This window comes from Muscardinus avellanarius, assembly GCF_963383645.1.
Source record: "Muscardinus avellanarius genome assembly, chromosome: 4".
Classification (NCBI taxonomy): Eukaryota; Metazoa; Chordata; class Mammalia; order Rodentia; family Gliridae; genus Muscardinus; species Muscardinus avellanarius.
This window is the reverse complement of record NC_137789.1, coordinates 134,906,382-134,922,280: the sequence shown is the minus strand read 5'-3', so window position 1 is coordinate 134,922,280 and position 15,899 is coordinate 134,906,382. Positions and strand designations below refer to the sequence as shown.

The 15,899-nt window shown below is 45.5% G+C and overlaps 1 protein-coding gene across 6 annotated transcripts; it reads right to left on the bottom strand.

Moving 5' to 3' along the window:
* Positions 1-3,945: 3,945 nt before the first annotated feature.
* Positions 3,946-13,011, bottom strand: NOLC1 (nucleolar and coiled-body phosphoprotein 1; the record flags this gene model as incomplete). 6 transcript variants are annotated; one of them, XM_080693694.1, is made up of 13 exons in its annotated part: positions 3,946-4,104; positions 4,276-4,368; positions 4,542-4,633; positions 4,809-5,480; positions 5,570-5,704; positions 6,125-6,253; positions 6,811-6,946; positions 7,071-7,189; positions 7,977-8,142; positions 8,932-9,068; positions 9,168-9,310; positions 9,429-9,484; positions 12,892-13,011. In XM_080693694.1, 13 exons carry the CDS (start codon positions 13,009-13,011, stop codon positions 3,946-3,948), a joined length of 2,157 nt encoding a protein of 718 aa, XP_080549820.1. The 6 variants fall into 6 exon arrangements, with proteins under 6 accessions (XP_080549820.1, XP_080549821.1, XP_080549823.1 ...); XM_080693695.1 differs by having other exon boundaries at positions 5,570-5,692; XM_080693697.1 differs by having other exon boundaries at positions 5,570-5,692; positions 7,071-7,180.
* Positions 13,012-15,899: the final 2,888 nt, after the last annotated feature.

Sequence of the window (15,899 nt, the reverse complement as noted above, 5' to 3'; positions counted from 1 at the left end):
CCTGTTTCCAAATATAAAAATATAAAAATGGGTCTGGAAGTATAGCCCAGAGGTAGAAGGGTTTCTAGGAACCCCAGTACCACCAAAAAAATAATAAATAAAAATTTTTAAAAAAGAATACAAAATAGAGCTGGGAGTGTAGCTCAGAGGTAGAATGCCCCTGGGCTCCATTCCCAGTACCACAATAAAATAAAATAAAATAAAACAAAATAAAATAAGGTTGGCGGGAGTATAGTTGAGAGGTAGAAAGCCCCTGAGATCAAACCCCAGCATCAATAAATGAAAGAATGGAGTTGGAGGTGTAGTTTGGAGATAGAATTTCCCTGGGTTCAATCCACAGTACACCCTACCCCACCAAAGTACTCATTAAGGTATCAGGGTAAAGCGTGTGTGTGTATGTGTGCATGTGTGTGTGTAAGATACTGGGGATTGAATCCAGAGGCATTCTGCGTGTGTGTGTGTGTGTGTGTGTAAAAGATACTGGGGATTGAATCCAGAGGCATTCTGCCTCTGAACTACACCCCAGTACTATTTTATTCTTTTATTTTGAAACAGGGTCTCATTAAGTTGGGAAGGGCCTAAGTAGCTAAGACCACAAACCTTCAATCCTCCTGTGTCAACCTCCCATATACTGGAATTACAGGCATGCACCATGCCCAGTAGGCCTTTCTGTTCTTGATGAAAGCTTCCGTAGCATTCTTTTGTGGTAAAGGTTAGGCTATGATTTATTTTGGTACTAAGGATTGAACCCATAGGCAATCTATCTATACCCCCAGTCTGATTTTATTTGGAAACAGGGTTTCACTAAATTGCTGAGGCTGGCTTTGAACCTGCGATCCTCCTGTCTCAGCCCCTCAAGTACTAGGATTATAAGCATGCAGCACCATACCTGGCTAGATTGTGATTTATTTACTTATTTTTCCAGTACTGGGGATTTAACCCAGGTACATTCTGCCTCTGAGATAAAACCCCAGCCCTTTTCGAAACAGGATCTCACTAGAATGTTGGGTATTTGTCATCAAGGTTGTCCTCAAACCTGAAATCCTCCTATATTAGCCTCCTAAATACTGGGATTACAGGCATGTACCACACCTAGCTTCTTTTAAAAATCTAAACTGGGAGTGGTGGTGCAATCCCAGTACTTTGGAGGCTGAGACAGGAGGTTCACTGTTGGCACCCAGCCTAAGCTACTTAATGAGATCCTGTGCAACTTAGACTGTTTCAAAATAAAGAATAAAAAATAGTGTTTGGAGCTGGGCGTGGTGATCCATACTTGTATCAGCATTTGGGAGGTTGAGATAGGAGGATTCCAGTTTTCAGACAGCCTTAGCTACTTGTGAGGCCCTTTCAAAATAAAAAAATAGGCCGGGCGTGGTGGCACACGCTTGTAATCCCTGCGCTTGGGAGGCAGAGACAGGAGGATCGCGCAGGTTCAAAGCCAGCCGCGCGCTGGCTTAGGAGACCCTGTTTCCAAATAAAAATGTAAAAATAGGTCTGGGAGTGTAGCCCGGAGGTAGAAGGGCTTCCAGGAACCCCAGTACCACCAAAATAAATAAATAAATAAACAAACAAACAAATAAATAAATAAATTAAATAAATTAAAAATAGGGCTGGAGGTATCACTCAGAAGTAAAATGCCCTTGAGTTCTAGCCCTATTACTGCAAAGTAAAAGGGGGGAAAAAAAAGAAAAAAAAAGGGCTGGGGTTGTAGCTCAGAGGTAGACTGCCTCCGAGTTCCATCCCTAGTACCACAAAAAAAAGAAAGAAAAAAGAAAAGAAAATTTAGCCAGGCATAGTGCCACATGCTTGTAATCCCAGCACTTGGGAAGCTGAGATAGGAGGATTGTACAGGTTCGAAGCCACCCTCAGGTACTTAATGAGGCTGGTGAGACCCTATTTCCAAATAAAGTATAAAATAGGTCTGGGAATATAACCTGGAGGTAGGAAAGCCCCGGGGTTCCACCCCAAGCAACACACACACACACACACAAGCTAGCCTCACCAATTTAGCAAGAAGAAAATAAGAACTGGGAGTATACTTCAGAGGTAGAATGCTCTGGGTTTAATCCCCAGTACCAATAAAAAAGAAAAAAAGGCATGGGCTGAATTTGACCTGTAAGCTACTTTGCCAACCCTTAATCTAGTCTATGCATAACACTGGAATAAAGCCTGGAAGACAGTAGGAGACAAGCTGGGTCATGAGCCAGCAAGCAGCTGAGGCCTCTGCATGGGTCACAGGGCTGGACCCTGGCTCTCTCATACCCAACTTGCTCTGGTTTGGGTAGGAGGGTTTTAGTCTCATAATAAAACTCCCAAGACACAGTATAAACCATCATATTTATTATTTTGTAGTAGGACACAGAACTTTTATCATGCAGACTCAAATACCTGTCAGCATGAATAGCGCATCATTTCTTCCTAGAGCAGTTATTTGGAAAACCAGGTTTTATCAGGTTACTTAGTGAGTATACAATCCAAGTTAGGAGAGGGTACTTTTAAAATCTATGCCTCATCCATGAAAGCTTGGGGCACACGTTCCCAAGACAGGGACACTCAGCTTCCTGAAAGCTCAGTGACTCTTCGGTCCCCTTGGTTCTGGCTAAGCACCTTCTATAGCCACAGCCTCAGTCAGTCTGCCTGCCTAGGAGTCACGTCTCTGATCACTGGTTGTTTTTGCAGTGCTGGGGATAGAACTCCGTGTGTCTCATACATAATAGGTTCTACCACTGGCGCTCCACCCCCAGGCCATCCACTGGTTTTTATTAACCTCAATGTTAAGCTTCTGAAGAGGGCATGTGCCAATTTGAAGACACAATCCTGTTAGTATGCTCTCCCAATTCCACTTTAAAGAAGTTTTATCAGATCATCTGCTTTATAAAGGTTCTTTTCCACCTCCATTAGCACATATAAAAGTTACCTATGAATTCACCTAAGGTTACCTACTTCTAGTGAGGACTGAAGTTTTCAATCAGTTCCCCCCCCAATTTCATCAGCTATTCCCAACCATGTAGAAATTAATGAAACCAATTCTGCATTACCACTGCTCTCAAGACAGAAAAACCAAGTAAAATGTACTTTTCACACAAAATTAATGTTATTTTGTTCTCAACGATATAAAAACAGAAGATGCAGTCTAGTCCTCAACTTAGTACAATACTAGTAAGGGTCAAATCGTTGAAAATGCATTTGAACAGTACAAGTTTGCTTTTCAAATTAAAATGTTTGTCATACATTTTCAAAATGTATGACAAACATGTAATAATGATAAAACTAACAGAAAACAAAATATTCAGATCAACCCAGGACATCTGCATCACACTAGAATTTTTGTCTGAATTTTTCCCCAAAAAAGTAGGTCGGTCCATGCTGGCTGAAAGCTTGTCCCAAACCCAATGAATGAGAACTACACAGTACATGCTTAAAAGACATATACATACACGTTAAGTGTTCTTTAAATGCCCCTCACCAGGGGTGAAGTGTGGACATGTGTATTCACATGGGCAGAATCCTCCAATTATAAAAAAATCCATACGTATAACCCTTTATTATGTCTTGAGAAATATCTAAGGTTTTATCAGTGGGAATCACCTCTAAAAGTCACAACAAAAAGCAATAAGAAATGATTTAATATAAAATACGAAATTTCCAGTATGAGGACTTACACAAAACAGGAACACAGGAACGACAATTAAGGGTTTTCTTAAAATACAACATTCTTCTTACCTTGTCCTTGACACCCAACACTCGAAACAATCTATACAAAACTAGGAACACACACAAACTCACAAAAAGACCAAAGAGGATGTTATGTTGCAGTCCCAGGACCTACTTTTAATTTCTGTCCTCACCAAGACGTTGCCCTAACAGAGTAGAGGCTTCCCAGGTCCACTGGGGAGGTAAGTGGCCTCCTGTCCTCACCCTTGCTTCACCAAAGGCGGCCCCGGGTCACTCGCTGTCAAACTTGATGGAATTGACTTGGACAGAGATGGAGCCACCCCGGTAGCTGCCCCGTTTCTTCTTGGTTTTCTCGTGCCGGAAGGATTTGCCTTTGGTGAACTTCAGGACCTGATTGGCTCGCTCTCCCCAGTCTCCAGCTGCACCTCGCTGGAAATAGAGTGAAACAGTCAACACATAAGAACAATGACAGGGACCTGTTCCCTTCTGTTTCTACTCCTCTGCTCAAAGCAACTGGGACCCAGAGAGCTTCCCACCAAATGTGAACCAAATTCTGTCCCCGCATCTCCCCCACCCAAGAACAGCAAACTTCTCTCTCACCTTGGCATCAAAGGAATTATCTGCTACTCTTGAATCCACCTCTATTTCCTCCTCCCTGACTCTTCGGAATGGGGAAGATGCCCTTTTTTCTCCCTAGAGAAGAATGAAGTAGGAAATGAAAAATGAGTGGTCATCTGACAGTTCTTCCAAATGGTGCCAGGCCAAACTGAGAACTGTAGATATTTCTTTAAAGGGCTGGCTCCTGGAAAACAACAACAACAAAAAAAAAAAAAAAAAAAAAAAAAAAAAAAACGGAAACAACTTACTTTCTTCCTTTTTGGAAAGGTGTTAGGAGTCTGCAACTTAACCTTGGCTTGAGGAGTTGCTGCCTCTTTCTGCTTCCGCTTCTTCCCAGAACCTACATAACAGAGAGTCAGACTCCAGACCACTTTCCTGTTCCTCCCACTCAATTTCCCTCAGAGGGTCCACAACTGGAAGCCTGGTGGTGAGCCTCCTCTCCCCACCCAACCCCCAAGAGAACATCCTACTGGACTTGGGGGACAAAACCAAGGGCAGGTTCTCTGGAGGCTAACCTGGCTTGGAAACTGCCACTGCGGCCTTTCCCTCCTCTTCCTCCTCGCTGTCCTGGCCAGCTTTTCCATTCTGGGCAGTCAGTGCAGAGGTGCCATTGGCCTTTGGGGCTTGTGGTCGTGGAGTGCCCTTGCCCGTGGGCTTCTCTTCCTCCTCACTGGAATCATCTGAGGAAGAACTGCTGCTGCTTTCCGCCTTTACTTTTTTTGCTACAGCTGGCTTAGGAGGGGCAGCGCCTCCAGTTGCCTTCTGGGGCTTCTTCTTGACTGGGGATTTAGATGTCATCTTCTTCTCCTCCTCCGCCTCCTCCTCCTCCTCCTCTTCACTGCTGGAGCTGTCTGAATCAGAGCTGCTGTCCCCACCACCCTGAGAAGCCTTTTTGGCAGGCACAGGTACAGCTTTGGCAGGCACAGGTGCAGCTTTGGCAGTCACCTTGGACTTAGGGGTGGCCATGGTCTTCTTTGTCTTCTCCTCCTCACTGGAGCTGCTCTCCTCCTCACTGGAGCTGCTATCAGCCTTTCTGGTCAGAGGCTTCTGGCCAGTGGCAGCAGGTTGCTTAGGAGTTGCAGATGGCTTAGCCACAGCTGTCTTGGGAGTAGCAGCTGGCTTACTTAAGGAAGTCTTGGTGGTACTGACTGGCTTGGAGGGAGCTTCATCCTCAGAGCTGTCAGTGTCTAGACAGAGGAGAGGAAATGATCAGCTCCTCAAATCAGATGCCTGAGAGAGAGCATCCCACTGCCCTGAGTGCATCCATATGCCTCACCCGAGCTGTCCGAAGAACTCTCTGCTGTCTTCTTTGCCGGAGCTGGCTTAGTGGCTGGAGCCGGTTTTGCTTTGGGAATGACTGCCTTAGTTGGAGGTTTCTTCTCTTCCTCAGAACTTGAATCTAGGAGAACAACTGGTATTATGCTGGGTCCAGCATCCCAACCAAGAGAACAATAAAAAGAAAACAAAAACACCCAATTCCTTAGCCCTGTTTTACCTCAGCCAAAATCAATGGAGAGACAGATTTTCTCTCTCCCTTTCCCTTCTACACTCCCCCAGATCAAAAGTAGAATGTGTGTGTGTGTGTGTGCGCGTGCGCGCGCCTTGCGTGTTGCTGAGGATTGAACCAAGGAGCATTCTACCCCTACCTCTGAGCCAAACCCCTAGTTGGATTTTACTTTTATCTTGAAACAGAGTAACACTTAAGTTGCTGAGTGCCTCACTAAGTAGCTGAGGCTGGCTTAGAGTATGCAATCTTCTTGTCTCAGCCTCCTAAATACTGGGATTATAAGCGTGCACCACATCGCCTGGCAACTGAATTCCTTTGACTCACCAGATTCTTCACTACTGTCTTCACTGCTTTCCACAGGCTGTTTCTTCTCCACAGCTTTCTTAGGAGGCTGGGTTCCTAGGGACTTCTTTGGTAGGGGGGCAGAAGGTGGAGGGACTGAACTGTAGGGACCTGTAAAAAAAAAAGTTCACAAGGGATAGGGATATAACTCATAGGTACAGCACAAAAAAGAACCTAAGTTCAATTTTCAACACAGCAATCAATCAAAATATGTTCTTGAATTCTCAAATACCGTGCCCTTCTAGAAACAGGGCTTAATTTTTTCTCTTAAACGTGGCCAGAATTAGTGACTCATTTCTCTCTTTTTTTAATTCTTTATTTTGAGACAGGGTCTCACTAAGTTGCGGAGGGCCTCACTAAGGAGCTGAGGCTGTCCGCGAAGCGCGATCCTCCAGTCTCAGCCTCCCAAATGCTGGCATTACAAGCGTGCTCCACTTGAGAATTAGTGACTCATTTCCAGCAAAACATGGCGGAGATGATGGTATGTCATTTTCCATTCTATGTTATACAAATCTTTCTGGGCTCTTCCTTGCTTGCTTAGATCCCTAACTGGGAGAAGTTAGTTTTCATGTCATGAAGACACTAAAGCTGCTCTCTGGAAAGACCCATGTGGTGACTGCTAGTGAGCTCTGGCCAGCCACACAGCTTCACTCCCCATGTCCGATCACCTGGCTTTTTCTTCATGGGTTTCTTCTGCTCCTCTTCCTCCTCACTGGAGGAATCTTCACTGCTAGAACTCTTCTGGGTAGGGGTAACAGTTGCTTTCACTGGGACCTTGGCTATGACTTGCTTTTTAGGTACAGTCTGCATCAGAAAGAAAACTCATCATCACAGGCAAACACGGACCCCAAAAGTCCTGCCTGGAAATGGAAACACATAAATGCTCCACCACAGTCACCTCTTCCCTGGCAAAATTTACAGCCCAGACCTTTTGGGGGATGGCTGCTGCCTTCTCTTCCTCCGAGTCCTCACTGCTGCTGCTGCTGCTGCTGCTGCTGCTGGCTGCTTTACCATTGGCTACCTTAGGTGCTATTCGAGCTGGTGTACCTAAGAAGAAAAAGAAACAAGACAAGGAATAGTAAAGGCAAGAAAAGGGACCACAAAAAACTCCTTCCTACCAGGACAGAACGTGAGACTAGCAATTTGTTTTAACATCAGAGTACCCATAAAAGAGAAAGCCAAAGCTTCTCTGGAAAAAGGATGACTTTCCTGTCCAATGTCAGGAACATAATTATTAAAAGAAAAAGAGTGTATGAGACAAGTCTTATTTTCCTATGTGGTACTGAGGATGGAACCCAGGGGAATATACCCCTGGCCCTATTTTGTTCTTTTTTTCTCCCCCGCCCCAAAACTAGGGATAAAACCCAGGGGTATTCTACCTCTAAACTACACCTCTCAGCTACACCCTCAGCCCTATTTCTTCTTTATTTTGAAACATGGTCTCACTAAGTAGCAGAGGACTTCACTAAGTAGCTGAGACTGGCTGCAAACCTGTGATCCTCCTGTCCCATCCTCCCAAGTACTGGAATTACTGGGTGTGCTACCATGCCCCAACTTTAATGATCTGTTTTTTTGGGTGGCACTGCAGAATGAACCCAGGGGCATCTACCTCTGAGCTACACTCCCAGCCCCATTTTATTTTGAAACAGGGTCTTACTGGGTTGATGAGTCTCACTACTTGCTGAATCTGTCCTTGAACCTGTGATCCTCCTGTCTCAGCCTTCCAAGAACTGGGACCACAGGCATGTACCACCAAGCCAGCTAATGAGCAATTGTAATACCAGTTCTCAAGGTGCTGTGGTCCCCAGTCTACTCTCGGGAACAGAAATAGTACCTGGTTTGGCTGAGGCTTTTTTCTGAGCTTTTGCTGCCACAGGTGTTGTCTTTGGCTTCTGGTTCTTTGGTGCCTCATCCTCTGAGCTTGAGTCAGAATCAGACTCTGAGCTCTGGGTCTTCTTAGGAGGAGCTCTGGCAGCCTTGGCTTGGGGCTTGACTGCCTTCTGTTAGAAAACACACAAGGAGAGGAATCATCAAGAGTTTTCAGGTACCCAAAGGAGATCCTGGATTCCTTTTATTTTTCAGGAGCCTAATACAATACTATGGATGAGGAAAACCCAAATAGGGCAGAATATGGCAAAGGCCAAATATACTCAATATGAAATAATAACACACTCTCTAAGGAGCTCTAAACAGTATCCCCCAAAAGAATCCAAACCCCTCAGGCAGAGGAGCTGGATTTCCTTTGGATTCAATGCCCAACTTCAACTTCATACATCCTTTCCAGACCTCAAACTTCTATCATGTCCCTAAAAGCCCTCAGATTTTCTTCCCCATAATCAACTACTTCCGAGCAACACCCGCAGCCCTATTTTTTATTCTTTATTTTGAAACAGGGTCTCACTGAGTTGCTAATGGCCTCCCTAAGTAGCTGAGGCTGTCCGCGAATGGTGATTCTCAGTCTGTTTCCTGAATGCTGGGATTACAAGCGTGCGCCACCATGCCTGGCTCATAATCACCCACTGAACAACTACCAATAGCTCTTGGTCATGAGCTGGAGGCCAATTTTAGCTTGCTTACTTGCTTTTTTGTGTGTGGTCCTGGGGGAATGAATCCAGGAGCATTCTACCGCTGTGCTACACCTCCAGCCTTGCTTTATTTTTTTATTTTGAAAAAGACTCAGTATGTTGCTGAGGCTGGCCTCAAAACTGTGATCCTCCCAAGTACTGGGTTTATAGGCATGTGTCACCACACCAAATTCTTAAGCAATCCCTTTCCCCACGATTGCAAACCTGGACAGTCTTTTTCTTTTTGTCCTTCTCTTCCTCCTCCTCATCACTAGATTCTTCACTGCTGCTGCTGCTCTCAGAAGCTTTGGCCACAGCCTTTCCAGGATTCTGAGGCAGACTGGCCCGCTTGGCAGGAACAGCTGAACAAAAGCATAGGTCCCAGTAAAAATCAAGTCACATGGTCCAGGCAGAAGCAGTGTCTTCTTGGTGCCAGCAGGCTGGCCCTTGCTCTGCCTTACCAGCCCTCTTAGCTGGAGGCCCTCGAGCCTCTTCCTCCTCCTCACTGCTGTCCTCACTGCTGTCACTGGATGAGCTCTTCTTGGCTTTCTTGGCCACGGGTCCATTTGTTTGTAACTTCCGCTTTGGGGCCTTAGTGGACCTGCTGATGTAGAGTGGGCTCACTTGTGGGGGATCAGTACCTTCTCAAACCAAGGAACACATTCGCCCAGCCCACCTGAGGGGAGAAAATAACCCAAGGTGTTTGAACAGGGAAGGCTTACTTCAGCCAGAAGCTATAGATGTCCAAGAGGGAAGAGGCATTGGCATCCTGCTGCGTCTGTAGAGGAGAAAGAGCTGGGTAAGGAAGTGTTTTTCTGATACTCTAAGAGAGATCAGATTTTGTGTTTTAAGTCTTAATCTTTTTTTCTTTTTGGCACTGAGGATTGAGCCCAGGGGCATTCTACCGCTGAGCCACACCCCTAGCTGTTTTATTTTTTATTTGCAGTACTGGGTGTCTAAGTTTAAGAGTCTTACTACTTGCTGAGGTTATCTTTGAACCTGTAATCCTTGTTTCAGGGTCTCACTAAATTGCCCAGCTTGACCTCAAACTTGTGATTTTCCTGTCTCAGCCTCCCAAGTACTAGGATTACAGGCATGCAGATCCACGCCTGGCTATTGTGTTAATCTTTCATTAAATGTGATGTTATGCATCTACCCAATTTGGAATGAATGTTACATAAAATTTTTCCTATTGACATAAATTAAAAAAAATTCCTACTTACATATCTCCTAATTTTTGGAACCATATTCCTCATAATGGCCCAACAGTTTGTGGCTCCATCCTATCCCTCTGCTGGCCAACCCACATTTATCAAAATCTTTAAAAAGTACATTCCTGTCAAGCATGGTGGCACACGCTTGTAATCCCAGCACTTGGGAGGCTGAGACAGGACCGCACAGGTTTGAAGCCAGCCTCAGCTACTGAGTGAGGCTCTCAGCAACTTAGTGAGTTGAGACCCTGTTTCCAAATAAAGTATATGAAAAAAGATAGGTCTAAAATTATAGCCCAGAGTAAGAAAAGCCCCTGGGTTCTACCCCCAGTACCAAACAAACAAACCAACCAACCACAGAATTACAGAATTTAATCTTGTCAGGCACAGTAGCACATGCCTGTAATCCCTGTAATTTGGAAGACAGGAAGATCACAGGTTTGAGGTCAAGATGGGCAATTTAATGAGGCCCTGTACAAAATAAAGTAAAACATGTGGGGAGCTGGACATGGCAGCACACACCTGTAAACCCAGTACTTGGGAAGCTTAGACAGGGTGGACTACAGGTTCAAAGTCAGCCTGAGCAACTTAGTGAGACCATGCTTCCAAATAAAAATAAAAATAGGGCTAGAGTATAGCTGGTAGAATGCCCCAGGGTTCAATCTCCAAGAACACACACACATACATCAAAAACAAACAAAAAACAAAAAACAAACAAACAAAAAAAACAGGACAGGGGCAGAGTATAGGCTCAGTGGATAGCTGTGTAGCTCAATGGTAGAGTATATGCTTAACATGTATAAGGCCCTAGGTTTGATAGCCCTGACTGCCAGCAAACACACATACACATATGAGGATATGCTTAATCAGATGAGTACAGATGTGAACTCACCTGTTATTACTGTGTGGTCCTAGGAAAATTAATTTTAGATTGTTGTCTTATCTATAAAAATGGGGATAACACTCTAGGTTTCATTAAATTGTTGCTAGGATGAGAAATAATGCCAAAGAAAGGGCTTAGCATCTGGAAGCAGCCTTTGGTCCTTAGTAAAGATTAACTAATCACAAAGAATTCTAATTCTGAAATGACAAGTCTTTGCAGTATTGGTAACTCAAAACAATTACAACAAAAGTTGGGAGTAGATGACATGGAAGGCTGTCCAGCTTAGGAAAGTCCTTTATAGGCTCATCAGATTCCCTCTTTTTACGGCCTGATTCTGCTACAAAAGATCAAGCTTCCTGGCATGGTGGCATAAGCTTGTAATCCCAGCGCTTGGGAGGCTGAGACAGGAGTATCACACAGATTTGAAGCCAGCCACAGCTACTTAGTGAGGCTCTCAGCAACTTAGTGAGACCCTATTTCCAAATAAAATATAAAATAGGTCTGAGACTATAGCCCAGAGGTAGAAGAGCCTCTGGGTTCCACCCCAAGTACCACCAAAAAAAAAGAAAAGAAAAAAAAAATCAAGCCTATCTTTTTGGTCTTGCTAACAAAGACTACCACTCTACTGTCTCTCAAGCTGTGTTTCCATGCAGGAACAAATGTTTTTCTTGAGATGTAGATTTGAAACCTTTCACATTCCTAATCTTGCTCTTACGGGTTCTTTTCTTTTGTCTTTCTTTCTTTTTTTGCAGTACTGGGGGTGAAACCTAGGAGTATTCTACCTCCAAACTATACCCCCAGCCCTATTTTATTCTTTATTTTGATACAGGGTCTCACTGAGTTGCAGAGGGCCTCAATAAGTAGCTGAGCCTGATTGCAAACCCAGATCCTCCTGTCTCAGCCTCCTAAATGCTGGGATTACAAGTGTGGGCCACCATGCCCAGCCTTCTGACAGGTATTTAGAACATACTCAAGTGTCATGAATAAGATAACAGCTGGGCCAGGCGTGGTGGCACAGGCTTGTAATCTCGGTGCTTGGGAGGCTGAGATAGGAGGATCCCGCAGGTTCAAAGCCAGCCTCAACTACTTAGTGAGGCTCTCAGCAACTTAGTGAGACCCTGTTTCCAAATAAAAGAGGTCTGGGAGTGTAGCTGGGAGGTAGAAGGCCACTGGATTCCATCCCCAGTACCACCACCAAAAAAAAAAAAGTTAACAGTTGTCACTCATCCCATGCTTCCTGTATACCAGCACTGGGTTTGTTATTTTGTATACTTTTCTTTTACTAGAAACAAAAACCCCAAGAAGTGGATGACTGTAAAAAAGAAACAGACCAACAAAGTTTAAGCTGACATCTAAAAATCAACAGAGCCTGGTCCCAAACCTAAATTTATTTAAAGCCATTAGCCAAAGGTCTAAGCCCGGCACTATGCGAGTTTGGTAAGTCTGTGTATGATGTTCAGTTTTCTCTTTCGGAATAAAAAGTTTGCTTAGATTTTGTTTCTTTTTTACAGGGATGTGATCATCCACTTCGTAGGATTTTTTTGTTTGTTTGTTTTATGAAGATAAAATATGCAAAATAGCAATCTCGGTGCTCTGTTCAAAACGCATGAGTTCCGAAAGCAGATTCCTGCTCCTTCTCTCATTCATTTTAGAAAATCTCAGCCTTCGTTTCGGGCACAATTTCATTTCTCCTCAGGTCCCAGGTAAACGCAACCCAGGTTAAGGTCAGATCACCCTTTGCCTACGAAACAAAGAAAACCCAGAAGAACCAGAGGGAATCAAAATCCGTGGTGGGACGCGGCGCTAGTTCCTCACTGCACTCTGCCAACCATGTGACCTGGGCCACGCGGGTCCCACGCTGCCACCGCTGCCGGCTCCCCAGAAAAAAACAAGACTCAGCCCTACCTACTCTGACCGGGTGGGAAAGGAGGCGCGCAGGCCCCGCCGTCTCCAGTCACCCTCGAGGAGTCCGCACAAAGGTGGCTCGCAGACCTGGACCGGCGGACCCCACAGACCTCCGCACCCGACACCTAAGCGCGTCAGGGCCTTGCGGCGTCCCACCCAGGCCTGCGTCCCAGTCCCAGGACTCACAGCGCCCGTCGCTTTGGCGAACTTATTTGCCACCTCCGAGAGTTGGTTATCGCGCAGAAAGCCGAGCACTAGGGGATACAGGTCACTGGGAACCACGCGGCGCAAGCCGGCGTCCGCCATCCTCCCGGCAAGGCGCGTCACTACCGTTGCCGACGCAGCTCGAGTCAGGAACCCAACCAGCACCGGGGGCGGTGCTGCGACGTCATCGGGTCGCGCGGGCGAGCAGCGGAAGAGGCGGGGCTCCGAGAGGAAGTCCCGCCCCACCCAGGCAGGCGGGGCGAAGCCGATGAGCCATTTTTGGTTCCACAGATGTCGCCATTTTGGTCAGGGAGGGGCCCACGGGCGCCTTTGCGGAGGCGGAGCTCTGACGTCAGGGATCACGCTCCCTGTTGTGGCGGGAAAACTTAGAGCTTCACGCGCGTTCTTTACAGGAAACATTTTTTCCATGTAGCAAGGATTTTTTTTTTCCTTTGGATGGTACAATGGGTGGAACCCAGAGGCTTTCTACCTCCAAGCTATACTCCCAGACCTATTTTTTATTTTATTTGAAAACAGGGTCTCACTAAATTACAGAAAGCTTCGAACCTGTGCAATCCTGTCTCAGCCTCCCAAGCCTGGGGATAACAAGCGTGCGCCACCAAGCCCGGCTCAGCAGGGATTTTTCTCAGTAATGAGTGGGTGGGCAGGCTCCAGCTGCTGGTCACCTTTCTATAAGTGATTACAATGCCACTTCCCATCCTTCATTCCAACAATCAGGGAGGACCTGATACCACCTTAGTTTGGGAACTCCCTCCTCAGCTGCAGGTGACAAGGTGGTGACAAGTTGTTTATACCCCAAATTGACCCTCCCTCAATCATGACTTGCCTGTAAGACACACCACCCATTCAGCCCTGATTCAGCTCCTGGGGGGGGGGAAAGGGGGAGTCGTGCACCAAACCTGCATCATTGAACCTCGATGCCTGAGTCCTGAAATTAACCCGTTTCTTCCCCCTTCCTGGTTCAGTTTACAACCTAAGTATTTCAAGAATAATTCCGGTGTCGGTGCCCATTATCTACGAATCTTAAGGTCACATTAGTAGTCAACAATCCCTTCCACCCTTTCCTTCCAATTAATCTTCCTCGGGAGGAGGATAAGATCCACTTCCTGCTTGGTACACCTGTGGTTTTCCACTATTTAGGAGGCTGAGACAAGATCACAGGTTCGCAGCCAGCCTCCAGCCAATTTGGGGAGACCCTCTGCAACTTAGTGAGAACCTGTTTCAAATTAAAAAAAAAATAATAACCCAGGGTTGGGGGTATAGCTCAGAGACAGAATGTCCCTGAGTTCAATCCTCAGTACCATAACACACAATCCACTTTCACTCACATGGGAGAGTTCTTTTCCTTTCTCAAAACAGGCACCTTCTCCAAAGATTCCACTATTTCCCTCATCTTTGGACAGTTCTATCCACACACCCAGGGACATTTTACCTCTAAGCTATAACCCAGCTGCTTTTAAAACTTGTAAACAGGATCTGGCTAAATTGCTTAAACTGGCCTTGAGACTGTAACACTCCTGTCTCAGCCTCCCAAGTACTAGAATTATAGGTATGTGGCAGGCACAAACACGCTTTTTTGTCTTTTTGTAGTACTAGGGATTGAACCCAGGGGCTATATTCTACCTCTCAGTATACCCCCCCCAGCCTTGTTTGTTTTGGTGGTATTGGGATTCCTGCAAGCCCTTCTACCTCTGGGCTACACTCCCAAACCTATTTTATATTTTTTAAGTTTTGGAAAAAGGGTCTCTTAAGCCAGCGGGGCTGGCTTCGAACCTGCACAATCCTATCTCTGCCTCCCAAGTGCGGGGATTACAAGCGTGCGCCACCACACCCGGCTATGATTATTTATTTATTTATTGGTGGTACTGGGGGTGGAACCCAGGGGCCTTCTACTTCCGGGCTACCCTCCCAGACCTATTTTATATTTTATTTGGAAACAGGGTCTCTAAGCCAGCTAAGACTGGCTTCAAACCTGCGCAATCCTCGTCTCAGCCTCCCAAGCATGGGGATTACAAGTGTGCGCCACCATGCTCGGCTGAATAAGATCTATTTAAAAATAAAAATTTCAAGTCAGATGTGGTAGTGCATGTCTGTAATCCCAGTATTTTGGAAGAACTGATCCAGAAGGATCACAGGTTTGAGGACATCTTTAGCAATTTAGCAAAGCCCTGTTATTTTTCTTTCATTCTTTTCTTTCCTTTTTTAGGTAATGGGGATTGAACCCAGAGCATTCTATATCCAAGCTTCACTTCCAAACCTTCTGTATTTTGAAACAAGGTATTGTTACACTGCTGAAAATCTCACTAAATTGCCCACACTGGTTTTTGAACTTGTGGATCTTCCTATCTCAGCCTCCCAAGTACAGGGATTACAGGTATACACCACCATGCTAGGCTGCAAGACCATGTTTCAAATTAAAAAAAAAAAAAATTAATAAAACAAAAACAAAAAATAAAAGGTCTGCTTGGTAGCACATGCTTATAATCCCAGTACTTGGGAGGCTGAGATAGGAGTGCAGGTTCATGGCCAGCTCAACAACTCAGTGAGACTGTTTCAAAATAAAATAGGGCTGAGCCAGGCGTGGTGGCGCACGCTTGTAATCCCAACATTGGGAGGCTGAGACCGGAGGATCGAGGTTCATGGACAGCCTCAGCTACTTAGTGAGGCCCTCTGCAACTCAGTGAGACCCTGTTTCTTTCTTTTTTCTTTTTTGGTGGTACTGGGGTTCTTGGAAGCCCTTCTTCCTCTGGGGTACACTCCCAGACCTATTTTATATTTTTTTATTTGGAAACAGGGTCTCTTAAGCCATCGTAGCTGGCTTCGAACCTGCGCGATCCTCCTGTCTTTGTCTCCCAAGCATGGGGATTATAAGCGTGAACCACCATGCCTGGCAGTGAGACCCTGTTTCAACATAAAAGAATAAAAAATAGGGCAGGGTATATAGCTTGGAGGTCAAATGCCTCTGGGTT